The sequence below is a fragment of the Heterocephalus glaber genome, unplaced genomic scaffold (genome assembly GCF_053883595.1).
Source record: "Heterocephalus glaber isolate CG9 unplaced genomic scaffold, H.glaber_assembly_v1.0 deba00001564, whole genome shotgun sequence".
Taxonomy (NCBI): domain Eukaryota; kingdom Metazoa; phylum Chordata; class Mammalia; order Rodentia; family Bathyergidae; genus Heterocephalus; species Heterocephalus glaber.
This window is the reverse complement of record NW_028258351.1, coordinates 311,812-334,467: the sequence shown is the minus strand read 5'-3', so window position 1 is coordinate 334,467 and position 22,656 is coordinate 311,812. Positions and strand designations below refer to the sequence as shown.

Below are 22,656 nucleotides of genomic sequence, written 5' to 3'. Positions count from 1 at the left end.
AAATACTGTATGTATATTTTTTAAATCATTAAACTCGGGGAGAGGCAGTAAAAAGAATTAAGATGTGTTATGAATATGTACCAACTCCTCATCTTGAATCATTATATAATGCAAACAGGTACTAGTAAAAATTTTTTAAAATTTAAAAATCACTAAAATTGTTAAAAACCATGTTGCTTGGAGAATTTGAACCTTAATATTTATATCTGAACTAGAATTCTATTATTTAAAGTTTTTCTGTGTAAATAATTTAATTTTTTTTTTTTGTACCAGGGGTCGAACTCAGGCCCTTGAGCTTGCAAGGCAGGTGACGACGGCACCACTGAGCTAAATCCCCCGCAAGAATTTAATGTCTTAAATTACACATGATATGTAAAAATATTTCTAGAAATCAATAGTCAATAATGGAAAAGTAAGGACACATTTCAAGTGATTTTTATAATCTTTAGGCTAATTTACTTTCAAAGTTTAGAGAGTAAGATTGTAATTTTATTAGCACACTCCACAATATAAAAAATGTGGACACCTTTAAAGTAAGACACTTAAAGGGCCGGGGATTTAGCTCAGCGGTTCCGCCGCCTGCTGTGCAAGCTCAGGGACCAGAGTTCGATCCCTGGTACCAAAAAAAAAAAAAAAAAAAAAAAAGTGTACTTTGCCGGGGATTTAGCTCAGTGGTTCCGCTGCCTGCTTTGCAAGCACAAGGACCCGGGTTTGATCCCCAGTACCAAAAAAAAAAAAAAACCCTAAAGTAAGACACTTAAAGATATTCAGCACGTGGAATTCTAGTAAATTCTAGTCAATTCAAAATGTTACATTTCAGGAAGAAGGGAAAAAAAAGCTTAGGGAAATATGGTATATAAAAAGCATGTGCTTTGGAGTTTGATTACTGACTCTGACACTATAAACTTTGTAAGTTTTAGGAAGTTAATATCTCTGAGTTTGAGTTATTTTATAAAGTAGCTTCATCTGACTCTGTTTGAGTTGATACATGTAGATGATCTACCACTGTGCCTGGAGAATGGTTGGTGCTCAATACATGTTACCCTGTTTAATCCAAAGATGTGATATTATAACGGATTGTCATTTGTATTGGAGAGTCTCAGAGAGACTCAACCTATTAAGACTGCATCTGTAAATATAACTATTTATAGGTAAATATAGGTAAATATAGGTATTCTACCTATAAATAGAAAGTTTGGAAAATGGACTTTTGGGTTCAATTCCCACCAGCACCACAAAAAAATTATTTATTTTCTTGAAAGAACAGCCAGTAATATCTATTGCTTGCTTAACTGCCATTTCTATTCTAAGAGCTTTATGGGTTTAGGATCCACAAACCTAACCACTTGTCTAAAGTATTTTTTGCATATATTTATGCCAGGTGCATTGTTTAATGGTAGGAATAGAGAATATTTTCAATTTACTCTCTAAAACACTCCAAATGGTTGTTACTGCTCAAAAGAATTATTTAGGAATGCCAAATATATTCTGATACTTTCAGTAAAATGAAATTACTTTCAATAAGAGTAAATGTTTTGGGGGCTGGGGATTTAGCTCAGTGGTTCCGGTGCCTGCCTTGCATGTGCAAGGTCCTGAGTTTGATCCCTGGTACCAAAAAACAAAAAAACCCCAAAAGAATAAATATTTTGGGCCGGGGATATAGCTCAGTGGTGCCGCTGCCTACCTCACAAGTGCCAGGTCCTGAGTTTGATCCCTGGTACCCAAAAAAAAAAAGAAATGTTTAGTTACAAAGGTAACACACTGTTTAGGTGCTAAAGAAACCATGTAGGAAAGCAGACATGAACACTTTAAAGTTTATTATATGACCATGTTATTTTCAGCAAATAATAACACCTAATTAGACTAAATCTAATTTTTTCAGACACATAAAGGAAGTTCTTTGGCTTCTTTCCATGTTGAAAGAGGGTAATGCTTTGAGTGCTGTAGGGGTTTATTTTGGTTGATGGCTTGTCTGTGTTTGAATTTGTTCTAGCTGTGCTACAGTGCTGCTCTCCTTCTACCCATATGGACGCTCTGAGTAGTTGTGTTACTCCCACTGCCTCTTCATATGCACACTGCAACTACTTCCAGGTAAGATTATGGACTCACTATGCTTCATGTGCAGTTACACAATTTCAAAGTGTAATTTATATTAATGAGTAACCAGAGACAAGATGTGGATCATGGGGTTAGCTTTCTCAGTTCTAAATAAAAGGGGTAGTGGTATGAATGGCGTCTTGAGTATTCTTCTAGGCTAGTATTGTCCAATATAGTAGCCATTGGCCACATGTGGCATTTTAAATTTAATTTAAAATTAATGAAATGTTAACATTCATTATTAGTCACACTAGTCAATTTCAAGGGCTCAGTGGTCTCATATGGGTAATGGCTACCAAATTTCACAGTATAGAAATAGAACATGTTCATCATTGCTGAAAGTTATTTTACACAATGCTGTTCTAGACTTTTGCATGGTGAAATAAATGTCAGATAAATTCTAAAATTATGTAAGTTACCAAATAACAGCTCATCTAAGATGGTACAGAGCATTAGACTTTTTTTAAGACTATTTTTTAAGGGGGGAAAAACTGATGTCAAAAGTGAGGAAATTCATGGGCTGGAGGTTTAGTTCAGTGGTGCTAGTGCCTGCCTGGCAAGTGCAAGGTCCTGAGTTTGATCCCTGGTTCTACAAAAAAAAAAAAAAAAAAGTGAGGAAATTCAAGTCTGGTCCCCTTCAGCCTTATCCTGCATGTTATAAAATCTGTACTTCAAATATCTTGTCATTATTTTTTAGGAAAGAATTGCTCTGATTTAAGTGTTTTATATTGCTATTTTTAGGATTTTTTTTTTTTTTTTTTTTTTTTTTTTGAGACAGGGTCTCAGTGTGTAGTCCAGGGTGGCCTCAACTCATGGAGATCCTCCTGTGTCAGCTTCCTGAGTACTGGGATCATAGGCATGCACCACCATGCCCGGCTAATGTTGCTATTTTTAGGATATGAGTAAATGCCATACTTTGTACTGTATCTGCTAGATTGGGATGGTATGTCTGCCTTGGATAATCATCTAGATCAGTGATGGTGAACCTTTTAGAGCTTTCAATGATAAGAAACAGCCAGCTGCAGCACGCTTGTGATAGGTTGGTCACTGCTGAATCTGAGTGTTTCAGTTCTTGAGGTGTAGGGGTGTGTGTGTGTGTGTGTGTGTGTGTGTGTGTGTTGCTGGAGATCAAATCCAAGGCCTCAAGCAGGCTAGGCACCTGCTGTACCACTGAGCTACACCCCAAGCCAAAGAGAATATTTTACTGGCGACATTAAATTTCTCAAAAGAACATTCTTAAACTGGGTGTAGTGGCTGTAATCCTAGTACTAAGTAGGCTAAGGCAGGAGAATTCCACAAGTTCAAGGCCAGCCTGTGCTACATAGTTCAAGGCAAGCCTGAACTACATAGCTAGACTCTGTCTCAAACAAGCAAACAAACAAACAAACAAAGAACATTCTCCCCCTCCACCCTGCCTTTTTAAAAAGAAAACGTATGTGATACTCCAGCCTTTTTTTCCATTTCCGTTATTGTTACCCAGATCTTTTAAAAATTCATCCCATATCTAGAAAGTACTAATTATAAAGATTGTTGACCAGGCAAAGTTTTACATCAAAATGTCACCTCATTGCTCTGACCAAAGACTGACTGTTCTGGTTTTAACATCTCTGTCAAGCATTTTCCCCAAGCCCCTTTCTGAAAGACCCAGTGCAAAGCAGGCTTTACTTTCTATTTCCTGTTGCTGAATAGACTACTTAGAGAAATGGGAGTTTAAACATGAACAGAATGGACTAGGATGACAAGAGTTTGATGGGCATTTTCAGTACTGTATTCAGAAAAAATAAATAGCACAGCTAGGAGCCTCTGACATTGTCTTGTGTTTTACATTGTCTGTTCATAAAATTCCCTTTTTCAGTTTGTAAGAATGTTTGTCTAAGAGAAGAAAATGCTGTAAATATTTGTAACAACTTTTTTTTAACCAGGCCAAAAAAGAAAAACAAGGTTTTTGGGAACAAGTTAACATATAAAGTGGTTTTATATAAAACACCAATTGTCTTGTATATTTTGCGCAGCAGGCAGCGAAACCACTGAGCTAAATCTCTGGCCCAGTCTTGTATATTTTGAAAAGCAGCAGTACCAGCTTTCATTTGTAATACGGTTTGTGGCATTGGAAGAAAAGGATTCTGTGATCATTGAAGTGAATTATGTTATAAATGCAAAGAGAAGATAAAATATTAAAAGCATATTTTCTAAAAAATTAAAATTAAAATTAAAAATTAAAAAACTATATATATATGGGAAGGAAATAATTGGACTGTTGTTTGAAGTAGATCAAGAGGACTTAGTTGGCCATTTTTTATGGTCAATATCATCAAGTATCATACCTAATCAATTCATCTTCACTAGAAGGACATACCTACCACACAATTAGATGTTCCTGTTTGTACATCCAGACACCCTCTCCCTCTGGATTATTTTTTTTTTTGGTACCGGGGATCGAACTCAGGTTCTTGCGGTTGCACAGCAAGCGGCGAAACCACTGAGCTAAATCCCTGGCCCTCCCTCTGGATTATACTAGGGATACTCTAACAGTATTTATATCATGATTATGTTAATATTTTAAATAGGCCACTTAAAACATTTTTATAAAGACTTTTACTGTAAAGACAGTATATATTCATTTTTTGGAAAATATAAATAAGCAGACATAACATTTAAAAATGGGAAAAAGAGACAGTATTTCAGATTCCATTCTGAAAAATCAATGCAGTTTAATTGAATTATAGGTATTGGTGAGGTATTGCATGAAGGGTCAGTATATTATCATGGTTAAAAGCAAGAGATCTAGAGTCAGGTAAACCTAAGCTCAAAGCCTGGCTCTGTTAGTTACGTCATCAGTGCCACTTTGAGTGAATTAAGAAGTTTCTCTGAACCTCTGTTTTATCATTTAGAAGTAGAGATGGGGACTGGGGATTTAGCTCAGTGGTTCCGCCGCCTCCCTCGCAAGTGCAAGGTCCCGAGTTCGATCCCCAGTACCAAAAAAAAAAAAAAAAATAGAAGTAGAGATGATCACATTTCATAGGGCTCTTGTAAGGATTAAAAAGTAATGCACAGTGGACCCTCAAGTTATGACCAACCTGACATATGAAAAACTTGGGTTAGACAAGAATTTTAGTTTTAACTTATGACCAAAGTCTTGAGTTATAACCCCAATGCCAGCTGCTTGTGCTTCCAGATGGTCTCAGATACAAATTTGACCCTTAAAGAGTTCTGGAAGGAATGTTACAACATTCTTTCCTGTGTGGGGTTAATTGAGAAATCCTGGGCCAGTGTCTCTCTAAGGACACTGAGATCTGCCTGTGTACAGGAGAGAGACTTTTGAAGGCTGTGTAGAGGAGCCTGAGCCTTCAGTTGACCAACTCGAGTTATAACCAGTCCTCGGAAACAATTGAGTTCACACACACACTGACATTTTTTTTGGTACTGGGGATCAAACTTGGGTCCTTGTACTTGCGAGACAGGCGGCAGAACCACTCAGCTAAATCTCCGGCCCTACAATTGAGTTCATAAGTCAAGTGTCCCCTGTATATAAGCTCTTTGCATGTGCTTGTCACATAGTAAGAGCTCAGTGAATGGTGCTTTCGGCTGTAATAGCTTGATACTTATACTATTTGAATTTACATTATTTATTTAGCATTAATTACCTAAAACTCACTGATGCAATCTTTCTAATTTGTTTGATAATATCAACTCATTGTAGGTTTTTTTTGTTTTGTTTTGTTTTTGGTACCGGCATTGAACTCGGGACCTTGCGCTTGTGAGGCAGGCACCAGAACCACTGAGCTAAACCCCTGGCCCATCATTGTAGGTTTTATTTAACCATAGTTCTTCTGTGCTTTAGGTTATAATCTGAGATAACAAACATTGAACGCCTACTCAGCACAAAGCACTTCCATATATATAAAACAGTATAAAGATACAAATCTAAAAGTCTTGGTTATTCTAATCTATTGCTTTATTTTTAAAAATAATCTCAGTAATCAAGGGACATTTGCTATTCCATCCATTTTTTCCCATATCATTTGGAATAGAATATCAGTACCTCTCCCTCAATCTGTAGAAAGATTGGTGGATTTATGAGCATCGCATCCTGTTTTTTAAAATTCCTTACTGCATTCCTAAAACAATATATAAATGAAAGTGATGTTTTTATCTATAAGCATTGGAAAACTTTTGTATATAGATATTTTATCAGCAAGTACTTATTTGAGTACTGTAGCTTTTTGGTTTTGTATACTTGCCCTGAGAATTAGTGGTACAATTCTGTATTAAACTTAGTGTACTGGTTAATATATGCTAAGTAAATGTTAACAGTACATTTGAAGCTACGATTGCTGAAAAGTAGATTAGCCCTCAGATTTTCTTAGCTTTAGGTTTAATCATTTATGTTTAGCATTCATCAGCTTAAATGTTGTTGCTTTCCTCCTTATTCTCATATTTGATTTTCTATCCAAACAGTCCTATTTTCTCTTTTCCCAGAATCCTCCAATGCAGTCCTCCTATCCAGTTGAATTTCTGCCTTCTAATTGGCCTTGCAGTGCTACTGATGAAAATAAAAAGACAGAAGTAAACCTAGAGGCTGTCTTTCAGATAGTAGATGAGTTGCATTCCTCCCCTAAATTGGAAATGGTAAAGGTGGAACCTGTTGAGAATCAGTGCCCTACTTCTCAGTCTAACAGAGACCAACATATCCTAACTAATTCAGACAACAGCAATCCTTCTTCCACAAGTCAGGCTAGCCAGCTGGAGCCACTTACTCCTGTAGGCTCAGATATTACATCTTTTGTGGTTGGAACAGAACAAGCAATTGCCTGCTCTCTACCGCAGTCACCTGAGTACATCCATACCATCCACACAGCCCAGCCTGTGGAAAATAGCATAATGCAGGAATCTGCAGCCATCCAACAAGCTCATGGCAAACTGAAGGAGCAGCTAAGCCGTAATCCATCTCCATCTTCAGTAGTATTTATACAGGAAGGACTACCATTCAGCACACATCAGGTAAGGGTGCAAACAGGAAAATCCTAATAAAGCTCAGTGTTTCTTGCCAACAAATCTTTTAGAGGGGAATTTGTCTAGATTTTATTTGTAATTCCAGTTCACTGTTCTTTCCAAAAGGGTTATGTCCCAGAGGCTTTGCACAAAAGATTCAAAAGCAGTTATTTTAACCTCCAGGTATCTTTTTATTACATTACGATCTGAAGTGAACCTCTGGAGAGGCTGACTGATAGTGCATTGTGATGTAAATCTTATTTTCAAGTTAACATCTCTTGAATTATGCTTCCTAAATTAATTTGGCTGGTCTAGGTATGCCTGACTGATAAAATTCCACCACTACCGGAAGGAATGGTTTGTTTGACAGATGATATGAGGACTTTCCTAGGCATTTGTAGATGGAGGTAAAGGTATGGTTGGAGGTCTTTCCTTTTTTCCTTACACCACCACTGAACTCTATTAATAGTGAGCATACTGTGTTCAAATTTCTGACTTGTACTTGCATTCCTAAGGGCAGAATTCTGACTCTAGTTTGAGGGAAATATTTAGACGGTGGAGGCTAATTTTTTTATTACTGTTAGTATATGACCAGAAAAGAAATAAACTTTGATTCTAAATAATTAGTAAGAATAATTCATCAAAAGTACATCCAGGGCTGGGGATTTAGCTCAGTGGCACTGCGCCTGCCTTGCAAGCACAAGGTCGTGAGTTCAGTCCCTGGTACCTCCCCAAAAAAGTACATTTAAATTAAAACCACTTTTTGTGAATTAAAGTAGAGGTTCCTAAAATAACTTTTGGCTGGCTTTTGCTTTGTTTTGGGCAGCCTTTCAAATTTTAATTTTAGATCTAAATGTCTTAAGATTTCTATCAACTTGTCCATTTTGAGCCTATTGAGATGTGGTATATTATGTGTTAAGATGATAATATAAATTCAGGAGACAAAAGATAGGGCAATTATGTTTTAAATCCCCCCCCCCCCCCCCCCCGACTGGGGACTGAACTCAGGACCTTGCACTTGTGAGGCAGGCGTGGCGCCACTGAGCGAAATCCCCAGCCCATAAGATTTCTCTTGAAATTCTATGTGTGATATCATGAACTTTGTTTGTTTTGTTTTGTTTTATTTTGGTACTGGGGATCAAACTTGGACCTTGTGCTTGTGAGGCAGGCAGTGGAACCACTGAGCTAAATTCCCAGCCCTTATGTTTTAAATATACCTATAGAAAGAAAATAAAATTTGTCTTTGTTCCTTCATAATCACATCTGAAATATTGAATTTCATATCTTAAAATTGTATCCATACAGTTACTTCTCTCTATATATTATATATAATTTTTATATAATATATGTTTATATATATGTGTATATATTTGTGTATAATATATATGATGTGTGTGTATATATATGTGTGTGTGTATGTGTGTGTGTGTGTGTGTATATATATATATATATATTTTTTTTTTGTACCAGGGATAAAACTCAGGTCCTTGTGCTTGCAGGGCAGGCAGGGAACCACTGAGCTAAATCCCTGGCCCTCTCTCTCTCTCTATATATTTTGAGACAGGGTCTCACTATATAGTACAGGCTGGCCTTGAACTCATTATGTAGCACAGGCTGGCTTTGAACTTGGAGTGACCCTCCTGCCTCAGCCTCCTGAGTGCTGGAATTACAGGTGTGTGCCACCATGCCTAGCTCTTTTTTAAAAAATTTTTTTGGTACCAGGGATCGAACTCAAGACCTTGCGCTTGTGAGGCAGGTGGTGGAACCACTGAGCTAAATCCCTGGCCCTCCAGCTCTTCATTGAACATCATAGCTGTTGGAAGCTGTGTTTTTAACTTTTAACTTTATTTTATTATATAGTTTTATTTAAAATAATTTTTTAAAGAAATGAAGTATTTCAGAAGTTGGTAAGGGATTTAACATTCCAAGGAAAATTTAGGAACCCAAGAAAGAAACTCATTTTATAAACAGGACAGATACAGTTTATATATATGGGCTGAAGTTTATACAATTTTGGCAGCCTTTTTAAGACAAAATACAAAAATCGGTGGAATAAACTGTCAGTGAACCATGGACCTCATGATGTTTATGGGCATCGCAGTACCACTGACTAGGAGGGGAGGTCTGATGGAATAAAAGGTAGTAGTCCTAAGCAATCATATTTTATTTTATTTTATTTGTTTATTTTTTTGATACTGGAGATTGAACTCGGGTCCTTGTGCTTGCGAAGCAGGGGCCAAAACCACTGAGCTAAATCCCCAGCCCATCAATCATATTTTAAATCTTACTATTTTAAGTTAAAAAAATCATCAAAACTCATTTTAAATCTTCCTTTGCTCATAAGTAGATGTTTTAGCTCCATATACATTTTAGTGTTTTGAGTATGGGGAAATGTACCTTTTACTACTGAGGTATTTAGATAATTCCACAAAATCAAAGTTAATATCATAATGATGAAAAGCTTTGCAAGCATGTTTGTCGGATCATGTTTCTATAATAGAACTCTTCTTTTTTTAAATTTAATTTAATTTTATTTTTATTAAATTATTTTATTGGTACATTGTAGGTATACAACACAATTACCTTTCTCATTGGGAATTGTACCTTTACATAATGCATCTTGGTTCTCATTTTTTTTTCTGATAAGATATAGTAACTTTTAGTAGAATTTTGGAAGAAATCTCAGAATAATAAGTGGGTTTAATATTTTAGGTGGATGCCAGTATAAAATGCCAGACCAATCCACCCGAGAATATCTTGCCTTCAGAACAGATGGGATGCCTCATTTCAGAAATGGGGCCTGCTAGCAAGCCTAGTAAAGACACAGGCTTACTCACTCCAGCCAGATACAGAGAGCGAAGAAGCAACTCACAACAAGGAACGTCCCCTGGTAAGGATTATGATTTTAAGATCTAGGATTTACAGCTTTAAGCCAGGCATGGTAGCACATGCCTGCAATCCCAGCACTCTGGGAGGCTGAGGCAAGAGGATTGCAAGTTTGAGCCCAGCCTGGGCAATTAGCAACTTAGTGAATCTCTGTCTCAAAATTTAAAAATGAGCTGGGGGCCAGGGATTTAGCTCAGTGCACTGTGCCTGCCTTGCAAGCTCAAGGTCCTGAGTACAATCCCCGGCACCACACACAAAAAAAGAATTGGAGATGTAGTTTAGTGAGAAGGCCATGGGTTCAATCCCCACTATTAAAAAAAAAATTAGAATTTTTAGCCCTAGAAAGCAAGGAATAGAGCCAGGTGTAGAATTAATATATGAATGATAATTTTTCTGGGTCTTTATTATTCATAATTGTATTTACCCATCACTTTGCTATTTTTAAATAACTAGTTTTAACTGTGTATTTTTATTAATTATCCTTGTAAAGTACGTAATAGTTATTTTCCTAATATTGCATATAAGAATTTGAGCTTTTAAAAAATTAAATATATATATATATATTTTTTTGGTACTGGGGATCGGATTGAACTCAGGACCTTGCACTTAGGAGGCAGGTGCTGGAACCACTGAGCTAAATCCCCAGCCCTAAAAAATTAAATATATTTTAAAAAGCAAAGGAATTTAGGTTAATTTGAAAAAGGTAAGATAAAGAGTAATTTAATAACTGTCTTCAGACCCCAAAGATTTTGTAATTATAGATGTAATTGTTCTCTTATTAACACACTATAGGACAAGAGGATATGTACTTGGATTGTGATGGGAGAAAATTAAATGGACATCAAAGATAATTTAAATTATAAAGATACTGTAAAGTATGACTATCAATGGGATTTTTTTCTTGTGGTTGTAGGAGCCTAAAATGGGGATTATTTTGGGCACATACAATTTGTTCTACTTTTTTTCTTTGAGATGAGGTCTCACCATGTTACCCAGGCTAGCCTCAAACTCCTGGACTCAAGGGACCCTCTGCCTCAGCCTTTCTAGTAACTGTGACTCTAGGTGAATACCACCACATCTGGCTCTACTCTTTGTAAGGAATTTTGACAAAATTATATTTTTATCTAATAAAACACATTTCTTGAATGATCCAAAATCAAATCATATCAGTCTGCTGTGAGAAATTTTAATATTCTTAAAATATGGGCATGTCAGAGGCTGGCCATTTAGGCAGAATTAATCAAGTCTGTCATCTTAACCTATAACAATTTTTTTAAATGTTGAGGACTTCTGAAAGAGTTTCTTCAAAAAGTAAACTCATGGTGGGGGCTGGGGATTTAGCTCAGTGGTTTCACTGATGGCTGTGCAAGCGCAAGGACCTGAGTTCGATCCCCAGTACCAAAAAAAAAAAAGAAGGAAAGAAAGAGTCTGAGAAAAGTTTGAGTCCCTCTTTATTGAGTTTATTGAGTTCAAGTTGAGATATTGAAGCAGTTGGATGCAAACCCATACTACTGAACCCTAGTTGATAGATTGTCAACCACAGGGAGAGAAATATTTTCTCTATCTCTGCTTGCACACTGCGTACCTCTTGTCTGAGCTCTTCTTTTCTTTTAGGGCTTTGCTGAATGTGTCAAGAAATAGCCAACACAATATGAGTTTTGTCAGCCTTTTTCCGGTGGTTGTGTGCTCACTTGTCTCTAGGGTATCACATACAGATAAGGACTGTACCAAATGTTTTGGCTTAAATAATAAAGATCACCAACATTCTAGCTTGCTATGCCCTAACCACTTGCTACTTGACTTCTAAGCGGGTGCCACTTAAAAAAATTTTTTTTCAATACTGGGGATTGAATTCAGGGCCTTACTCATACTGGGCATGTATTCTAACACTGATGTACATTCCCAGTCCCACAACCACATATTTGAATTTGAATTATAACGGCACCTCACTTCTAGATCTCAAACTCCATATTAGAATATAAATTAGGCTACAGTAACCACATAAGTAACAAGTAGGATACCAACTGTAACAAGCAGCCAGGCATGGTGGCGCATGCCTCTAATCCCAGGAGTTGGGAGCAAGTTGCAGCACAATATTCCCTGTCAAGAAAGGAAAGGAGTCCCGAGTTCGATCCCCAGTACCAAAAAAAAAAAAAAGGAGGAAGAAGGGTGAGCAGGAGGGTGGGTATGCTGTATAATTATAGAAAAAATCTGGAAGTTTAAGATAAACTGATACATGTAACCCTAGTTACCTCTGAGAAGACAGAATTGAAAGATATTTTTGCCTCCTCAGTTCATGTATATATATATATATATATATACACACACACACACACACACACACACACACACACACACAAACACACACACATAATAGTAGGATTATAGGAAATTATAACTTTTTGTGTTTTTCAATATTTAAAAAATTGAATAAAATAAAAAATAAGTGTTTAAATACTTAAACACGTTTATATATCATGAATATAAAAGCCTCAAAATAATAGGAATGAACAATTTACAGAATTTTGTTTGTTTTTGAGACAGGATCTCACTATGTAGTTCAGGCTGTCCTTGAATTCACCACACAGCCCAGGTTGGCCTCGAACTTGCTGCAATCCTCCTGCCTCAGTCTGCCACGTGCTGGAATTACAGGCATGCGTCACCATGCTGAGCTGCAGAATGTTTTTTAAAAATTGCCGGGAGTGGCAATTTCTTGAGGCCAGCCTGGGCTATGTGGTGAGTTCAAGTCCAGCCTGAAGTATATAGTGAGACCTTGTCTCAAAAAAATAAATTAAAAAATGTACACCCCAGATATTAAACTGACTTTTGAGATTTAGATGTGTTTGACTCAAGATTATCTTATTCTACACTAAAAATGACTTTCTGAGATTTCTGAGAATTTCTAGTGCTCATAGTGGTTTTATTTTTTAGTTTCCTCTTCTGTCTTATTCCAGACATGTTCCTTTCGTATCTCATAGAGTTGTTCTCTGTTCTATGCCTGCCCTCCACCATACATTTGCTCTGGGCAAGTTTTTTGAGACAGGGTCTCACTGTGTAGTTCAGCTTGGCCTTGAACTCACTGTGTAGCTGCACTGGGCATTTTTATGTGTGGCATACATTCTGAGGATTTGGGGAGGTAGAAAGAGTTTACATTTAAAGTGCTATATGTAACTTTTTTCTCTGGTACTAGGGATTGAACCTAGCACCTTTGCACTGAGCTACATCATCAGCCCATACCCTTCATAATTTTTTTTTTTTAAGACAGGGTCTTTCTAAGTCGCTAAGTTGCTCAGGCTGGGTTCAAACTTGTGATCCCCTGCCTTAGGCTTAGAGTGCTGAGATTGCAGGTATGTGCCACCATGCCTAACTTGCAAATGATTTTAAATTGTGTATTAGGAATTCCTCTTCTTAAAAGCCTTTCAGTCACTTTACCAGTTTGCCAACTTTCCTTGTCACTGGTCTTTTTTCTGCCTTGTTGTATTCTTTCTTTATACTGGCACTAGACTTTCTCTTCTCTGGTCTCTTTTTCTGCTCTTTTACCAGGCTCTGAATTCCTATTGTACTGAGACTGGAAGGTTAGGTATCTTTTCTTCTTTCTGATATGTTTAAGCCTTCATCTTCCCCAAATAAAACCACCAATCAAAATATATTCTGCAAAACAAAGATCAGTCACCTCCCTAAGAGGAACTCTGGTGCCTGCTGTTAAAATAATTTCCTCCCTTTCACTACCTATTATGGTTGTAAGTGTAACTGATAAAACAATTAGCACATTAATTGTCTTTATTAACTCTTCCTGTTGGTTTTTTTTTTTAAGTAAAGCCTTATCCTTTGTCAACAGTATTGATAGATTAGTCTTAATTGACCTTGACTTCCTGCTGTGAAACATTAGAATTGTGAAAGTTGGCATTGTCCTGACACCTGATCACACTTACTTTGTTAGGGTCAGGGGCAACTGGTTTATAATTGAGCCAGAACTTCTCAGCTAAAAGCAGAAATATAAATCATGTAGTTGCAAATTTTTCTTCTCTAACAGACTTAAACTAACAATTGGTCTGTGAAAACATGTTTGTATATGAGGTGTGATAAAAAATATGGTATTTATTTATATTTTAAAATTTTGTTACATAAAAGACACATTGCCATTATTCCCTTTCACTTTGAATACACTTATCCCATCGTTTTTGCCACTTTCGTTTTGTTTTGTTTATTGGTACTGGGGATCGAACTCAGGTCCTTGTGCTTGTGCAGCAGGCGGCGAAACCACTGAGCTAAATCCCCGGCCCTTTGCTACTTTCTAAAGCAGTTCTGGTAGTCTTCTTTCCTGAGTATTTTTGGTTGTGCTGTTGTGGCTGCTTCACTGTCCTGAATCCATTCAAAATGCTTACCTTTCACGGTCGTTTTGATTTTTGGAAGAGCCAGAAGTCACACAGGGCCAGATCCAGTGGGTAAGGTGGGAAAGGATGCACAGTCATTGCTTTACAAGCCTGCCTTTCTGTTGGATGGTACTTGGCAGCAGCATTCACTGTATTTTTTTCAATTGCACCTCCTAAAGATACTCACAAAAGAGGACTTCCAGAACTGCTTCAGAAAGAGGCAAGAGAGATGAGATAAGTGTGTTTGAAATAAGGAGTATCTTGAGAGGGATTAGTAATAGAGTATGTTTTACAGTAATATTTTAATTTAAACATTCACTGTAGTTTTCAATCATCTCTTTTATAATGGCATTAAGAGACCTTATCCTTGGGCTGGGGATTTAGCTCAGTGATTCTGCTGCCTGTCTCGCAAGCGCAAGGTCCCAAGTTCAATCCCTGGTACCAAAAAAAAAAAGAGACCTTATCCAAAGTTTATATGCTACCATTTGGGAGCTGAGGAAGGAAGATCACAAGTTCAAGGCTATCTTGTGCAACTTAGGAAGAATGTTTCAAACATTAAAAAAAAAAAATTAACAAAGGGCTGGGAATGTAGCTCAGTTTGAAGACCCGGAGCAAAAAAAAAAAAAAAAAAAAAGTTTACATGTTACCTACTAAAAACAATGCCACATTCTAAGTAAGAGGAAAGTTTTTGGTATTAGGAAAACCTAAACTGAAATCTGGATTCTGCTCTTTACTGTGTGATCTTGAGCATATTTATTTAGCTTTATGGAGCCCTACTTTCCACATCTGAAAAATGAAGATAATGATATAAACCAGTCGTGGTGAACCTATAGCACACATGTTATTGTGGTTTTCTTTTTTCTTTCTTTTTTTGGTACTGGAGATCGAACTCAGGACCTTGTGCTTGCGAGGCAGGCAGCGGCACCACTAAGCTAAATCCCCGGCCCTGAGTTGTTTTTCTTTTAAAACAAAAGATGTTAATGTAGAGTTGTTTTTTCTGAACTAAAACCTCAGTATTCAGGTTTAATTTCAGTGTTGGGACTTTGAGATGAATAAATGGGTTTTGGGTCTGTAAAAGTTTCGCTATCACCAATATAAACCATGTATCCAGGCTAATAAGGTACCTAGTTGATAGTAAGTAGTCAGTACATGGTAGCAAAAACATTTTAGCAATAATTACTATTATTTTTAAAATACTTATGATTCTAATGTTTATTATCATTAATTATTTTTCAGATGACTATTCTCACCTTAAATTCACATGAGCTCTTATGTTGGAGCAATCCTGTAATATTTGTCAGTACATTCCCCATTCTCCAAAGCCACTCTATCATATCTTCTCTCTATTCCAAATTTCTGTACCCTCTTTGTTCTTCATTCACAGCTATGACTTTGTTTCCTTATTTATTTAATGTCCAGCACTCTAGGAGGCTGAGACAGGAGGATCTCAAGTTCCACCCCCACCCGGGCTGGGGATTTAGATCAGTGGTTCTGCCACCTGTCTCACAAGTGCAAGGTCCCGAGTTTGGTCCCCAGTACCAAAAAGAAAAGAAAAAAAAACAAAAAAAGATGAAATTCAGATTTTGATATCTATAAATACACAACCACATCTATTCATTTACATATTGTCTCTGACTGCTTTCATGCCACAGTGGCAAAGTTGAACAGTTGTCAAGGATAATGGCCCACAAAGCCTAAAAGTAATTACTTTTTGGTTCTTTATGAAATATTTGCTAAAGCCGGGCATAATGATGCTTAAGTGTAATCCCAACTACTGGGGAGAATATGGCAGGAGAATGGCAGGTTTGAGGCCAGCCTGGGCAACTTATCTAGACCCTATCTCAAAATAAGGAAATAAAAAGAAATATGAGTGAAGCTCAGAGTGCACAAGGCCCTGGGATCAAACTCCAGTAGAGCAAAGCAAAAAAAAAAAAAAAAAAAAAAGGAGTGCTGACCTTGCATTGGAAATTTCTTGTTCATAGCTTCTGCTATCTTCATAGCCCTGGCCATTTATGATCAAAGAAGCCCTTAAGAGAGTGAGGAGGTAGGTACTCACTGTGGGGAGAGCTCAACGTGGAGTAGTATTATTCATCACTTCAATTTTAGCTGTTACTAAGGGTATGTCATCAATAAGATTCCAACTCTAAGAGTATATTGTTTGTGGTTAAAATAAAATTTAATAAAGTTACTTTTAAATACTCCTTTGGCCCCAAATTCTAAAATAGTATGATTTAGTCAAGTGTGGTGTTGTATACCGGTAATCCTATTACTCTGAAGGCGGAGGCAGGAGGATTGCTACAAGTTCAAGGCCAACCCTGGCTAAATAGTGAGATCCTATCTCAAAAAACCAGAACATAGCAAAACAAAATATGATTTAACATTAACTGTTAGAATAACAGTATATTTCTCAATATCCCATTGAACAGGAGCATTCTGTATCCCAGAACTTATCAATGCTCTTCTGTAACTAAATAATTTTAAAGATTTTCTACCATGTATAATTAAGGCCATTTTTTCATGCTTCAAACTTTCTTTGACTTTTTTTTCTTTCAGTGCTAGGAATTGAACCTAGGGCCTTGAGCGTGCTAGAACTACACCCCTCAGCCCTGACTCCCCCCCACCTCCATTTTTAAAATAAAAGAAGTCAAGTTGCGGGCTGGGGATTTATCTCAGTGGCACTGTGCGTGCCTTGCAAGCACAAGGTCCTGAGTTTGATCCCCGGTACCAAAAAAAAGAAATCAAGTTGATTAGGTAATTTTGTTAAGAGGAGATTGTGAATTACAGTTACTGCCCTGCTTTGTGTAGGCCTTTTGAGCACATGTTGACTTAAGGAAATACCTTTTGGACCAAAAATACCAACAGGTAAAGAATATTACGCTCGGGCCGGGGATTTAGCTCAGTGGTTTCGTTGCCTGCTGCGCAAGTGCAAGGACCTGAGTTTGATCCCCAGTACCAAAAAAAAAAAAAGGGCTATAAGAATATTACACTCAATCATACTGCTGCAATTTTTACAGTGATATTACCAGAAAATTAATGTACCCAAATATTAATCTCATTGTGGAAGCTACATGCTTTTATGTTCTAATGGAATATGCAATTTTATAGTTAAGGGAAACTAAATGTTTAAGAGCAAAGTTCAATTTATTTCTAAAGAAAAGACTTCCTATTTTGTAGCTATTAGATTATAGATGAGATTTTAGAAGATACTAGCTCCCAAACCCTAAAGGGTGCTCTAAAGTAGAAATTAACAAAGACAAAAAAGAAAAAGAAATTAATAAAGACAAACAACTATGTAGATGCATACTCTTGTCTCCGAAGGCCTTTCTCTTCTGAAGCTGGCTCAGGGGCAGTGATTCCCAAATACTTATCTTTTCTGATGAATATGCAAGGTTCTCTTCTGAGTGAAGTTGTGTAAACCTCTAGATGCACCAGGGTAGTCTATGTATTATATTTTTATTGGTTTTTATACTCTCTAACTTCTTGATTGGCAGTTTTATTAATGAAGGCAGCTCACTTTAATAAAATTATTATGTTTAGATCCTTGTTATTAGAAGCTGTGTGTCAAATGGCATTTTATTTTAAAGCCTAGTCATTAAAAAGGTTTTTTGTTGCTGCTGTTGTTCATTTGCCTCCCCATAAAAAATATGTAGTTGCTTTAATAATTTTTTTTTTGGTACCAGGGATCGAGCTTTAATAGCTTTTACCTTTGTCATTATCAAGAATTCCCACTCTGCTTTCAAAGTAGGCTTCCAACTGGGTCTATTCATATCCAAAAGTCTTATTTTAGTATTTTCTATGACCATGAAGCCTGTCTTTGTCCTGATATGGGGCTGAATTGTTTAGAAAATGATCCTAATTAGGTGTTACCCATATCTTTTGGTCAGCTTTCAAAAATCATGATGCCTAGGTTGTTGTATTCCATACCACTTAAATCACAATGTCTTGAGGTAGGGCTGTGGATTTAGCTCAGTGGTACTGGTACCTGCCTCATAAGCACAAGGTCCTAAGTTCGATCCCTGGTACCAAAAAAAGTAAAAAATGTCTTGGGGTAGTGTAAGGAACACGGTGCCAGTCATGTCAAGTATGTAATGATAGCATAGTAGCAGCTGAGATGAAGAGTTTTTAAAAACTCTAAAAGAGCCGTACCCAAAAAAGTTGGTTATACTCAAAAACAAATGGCCCAACTATCAGAGATAGAGCAATAAATAAAATGGATGAAAATTATCACAAAAACTACATATAGACACCACAGAGTTACCAGTCAGGTAAACTATCTCCAACAAATGACCATGCTTTGCTCACAAACTATGTATTTAAGCCTCGAGACAGAGTTTGCAGGATCTCTGTTTTAATGGCGTTCTGTCCAGCCTGCTTCAAATTAGACTCACACTTTTGTTTAGTGAGTGATTTTGACTCAATTTCGTCTCATATTCATGTGAGTGACTGAGATCAGGACCTTATACTTGTTTGTGTGTGCCTTATAAAGGTGTACTGTGTAAACTGATGTATAAATAAACCATACATTGAAAAGATAGTATATTTGTGTTGTCTGATCTGTTCACATCCCTTATGATAAGGTGCTGACAAGAGCCCAAGACATCAGTATTTCTTTTCAAGATCCCCAAGTTACTCCAGTGTGCATTGTGGCTTTACTTATTAGCCACATAATAGCTTAGAGATTCTACCTCATTAGTGTATTTGAGCTACTTGAAAAAATATGTTATATAAATACGACAATTGTCATTGTTACCAGTTATTATTTAAACTGTGGAGAAACTCTTAGCTCTTTTGTGTTACAGAACCTAGTACCTGAGCTTGCATTTTTTACTTTCCATTCTTAATGAACCACTCTGTGTCTTAATCTCTGAAGATATGTCTTCTTTCTTACAGCTCATGAGGTGTTTTCACAAGAGTATGGCTGTATTAATCAAAAGATGGGAATTTTATGGAGGCAATCATCCTTGGGAACATAGTGATTACTTATTTCAACATTGCTTTTCTACAGGCTTTACCTTTTCCCGTTCCCACAATCTACCCACCTGGCCTTGTACCTTTGAATAAATGGATTTTCATTCGTGTATATATATTTCACTTTGATTTCTGTCACACATTCCCTTTCTCATATATAATAAAATACAACCAAAGTGAAGATAGCTTGGCCACACCACTGAACACGAGAGAAATTTTTAAAACTTTGGTCTTTTTAAGTATACAATCAGGCCCCATTCAGTGTGTTTTAGAATTATAGGAATACTCTGAATTTGAGGTGAAACAATGTAATTTTAGAGCTACTGGTGCAGCAAAGGCTGCTTGTTCTCATCTGAAGACTTGTCTTTAGAACTCAATACACTGAGAGGCTAAGAGTAAGTAAACAATCCTTTCTTTCTAGATCTTCATCTGCTGGTGGACGTGGCCTGCAAGCAGGAACACTTTCCAGAGGAGGAAGAATTCAAAGAGTGAGGAATGGACGACAACATTGTGCACTAGCTGTAGCTGGAGGCAGACCAGCCTTGCACATGACACACTGTTGGGATTTTTTCAGTTCTGTTAAGGAAGAGAAGTATTTTTTGTTTTGTTAATTGAGAATTCTGTTAATTGAAAATTGGGAGTTCGGAATTTATTACAGCTGTTTGGTTCAGATTATTTACCTTGACAAACTAGTAAACATCTAGCAGCCATGTTTTGTTTGCTGCCCAGATCCCTTTCAGATGAAAAGTCCAAGCCTCCTGTTACAGTTAGGAAGTATCTACAGACTGCTATATCTCTGGTGCTGGAGCACAGTGTGTGTCTGCGCTGAGTTGTCTTGCCACTCTCAAACTGATGTCAACACCACTCCAGTGGGGAGTTCAGTCTCTGTTTCAAGCATGGTGTGTGATCCTTGTAGAGAAGATTGTATGAGAAACAAACATACAGGAGGTCACCGAGATCACAGGTCTAAATGGGTCAGGAATTCCAGGGAAAGAGCTAATTTTCTAAGTGATTAGCCAGGAAATTCTCTTACTTCCTAACCCAGCAATCTGTTTCAAGAGCAAGGCACCCGAACTTGGCCCATCCATCACATTTAACACCACCTGATTCTTTTATATTAATGAGAACATTTTTCTATTTTCATACCTTTCTTTAATTTTAATGATATATTATCATAAATGCTAAGAAGGTTTTGTTACTATCACTTAAATGTCTTCTACAGAAAAATACTTAACTTGTTTAATTACAGATGGTGGTAGATTTAATGGTTTTAAAGCTTTATATTTTTATTAATTTTACAGATATGTAATATTCTTATTTTGGAGGGGATATGTACACTGTATGAAAAAACTTTAAGAATTTAATGCGGTGTTTCTCATTTTAGATTTTTACATTTAACAAGTACAAATCCCCATCTATAAAAGTTATTGTGAAACTTTGGGGGAAAACATTAGTTGTCATTTAGCAGAAGCTATGCTCTGATGTTTTTTAATAGTTTGTATCTGGCTTAAATTTCATACACAATTTTGAATAGTGGGATAGACTATAAAATTTTTTTCTTATCCCCTCTAAAGGATTCTTAATTTGAGTAGTAGTATTGTGGGATTGGTTTTAAGGAGAGGACATCTTGGATGTCCAGTTCTGTGGTTAATCCCTTGCTTGCCCATCCAATGACAACAAGAGACTTTCTGATTTAAAGTCTTTTAAATTGACTAGTACTTTATTCTGCTTCTATTTTCCTAATATGCACTGCAGATACAAAGGAAAGCCTGAGAATATGAAACTAATAAAAAAAGACACTTAATGATAGGACATAATTACTATACCAGCCACTGTGGATGTTACAGCTCTTGTCATATTGTATTTCATTGTGCTTCCCCAGTGAAGTCAAGCCTAGGAAGTGTTACAGAGGCCTAGCTTTTTTTTTTCCCCCAAAAGGGTGAGGTCTGCAGTAACTCAATTTATATATGAAAGTAGATTCTAAAAAGTGATCTGTCTGATCCAAGTGATTAGACTAATTCATGTCCATGTGATGGGTATTTATTTTTTTTTTATTAGCAAGGCTTAAAGTGAACAAATTATCAAGACATCTGTATCTTTTGGCCATGCTGTATGTTTTGGAAGAGTATGTGAAAAGAAGACTGACCCAGTTTCCTAATGAAGGAATTTTTTTTGTTCTCTGTCATGCTGAAGAGCTGGTAAACTGTGCAGGTGATACTCATTCCCTTCAATGTGCTTTTCTTAGCTTTATATTATTGAAAGAGATAATATCTTTGGAGGAACATGTGTCAAGTGGGAACCTTGGCATAGGTTTGGTTTCAGTGGTTTTAAGGCTTAATTAATGAAATGCCTTGATAGGCTTTCCAAACTTTTATATGTATACAACAAACCAGGGAGCTGGATCTCCTGCTATATTCACATGCCTGGTGTCTATCAACTAAAGCTGTCATCAGTGACTTGGGCAGAATGGCAAGAGGTAAAACCTTCATGTGAATTAGCCAGTAGGATCTGACACATACAAGGTTCCTGATTAGCACCTCAGTATTTCAGCACCTTAAGCACCAATAAACTTCAATCAGTCAACAATAAAGTGAGTGTTTCAGCTAGATTTGTCTTGCTTGTTTTTACTATTTTATTGGCGATCAGTAGAAAATTCAGTCATTATGACCATTAATAATACTAGTAAAGTTCAAAGGGAAATGTACTGGTTTTTTTTGGGGGGGGTGTTTGAGACAGGGTCTTGCTGTGTACCTCAGGATGTCCTAAAATTCACAATCTTCTTGCTTAAGCCTCACAGTGCTGGGATTACAGGCATGCACCACCACACCCAGCTTTGTCCTCTGTTTTTCAAAGACTCTCATTTTTTTTTTCAAATCGTCCTGATTTTTTTTATTTGCACTTGAATAGAGATTGAAATTTTAAAATATCATTAAGGATAAGAACAATTCTCAGATATGTTTTACAGAGCCTCAGGTGTAAGATGAGGTTGTAGATGTCAGTGAGACAGGTTTCTCATTACCGTAGCGATACCATCTTTATGACATCTCTGGGGAGGAAGTGGAATATACCAACCTTTGAGACATAACTCTCCTACTTTGAAGCTGGAGAATAATTTCTCTTGCTTGTCAATTCTGGTACCTAAATAAACACAAGATATCTGTGGACTAAATTACATAGAGCTGTTTGGCTTGAACCTAAATATCTCAGCGTTCCCAGGTTTATGGTATGTATCATCATCATTCCCAGATTCCTCAAAAGAGGCTAATTTGACAGTTAATATTTGTAACTTCTTTTTTTTCCCCAACTAATTACATAGGGTGATTATTAGGTTAATTTCTTT

General features: G+C 36.7%; 1 protein-coding gene across 4 annotated transcripts in view; it reads left to right on the top strand.

Annotated features, from left to right (window-relative positions):
• Positions 1-21,922, top strand: part of Hsf5 (heat shock transcription factor 5) — a 40,056-nt gene extending 18,134 nt beyond the window's left edge. Inside the window, exons 3-6 of one of the 4 annotated variants that reach the window (XM_087191418.1) lie at positions 1,994-2,091; positions 6,577-7,098; positions 9,802-9,979; positions 19,738-21,922. In XM_087191418.1, coding sequence (XP_087047544.1) covers positions 1,994-2,091; positions 6,577-7,098; positions 9,802-9,979; positions 19,738-19,808 — 869 coding nt within the window. In that variant the 3' untranslated portion in view covers positions 19,809-21,922. Of the gene's footprint in view, positions 1-1,993; positions 2,092-6,555; positions 7,099-9,801; positions 9,980-19,238; positions 19,715-19,737 lie in introns of those variants that run through there. The other 3 variants (XM_087191416.1, XM_021248761.2, XM_087191417.1) reach the window with 3 other exon arrangements.
• Positions 21,923-22,656: the final 734 nt, after the last annotated feature.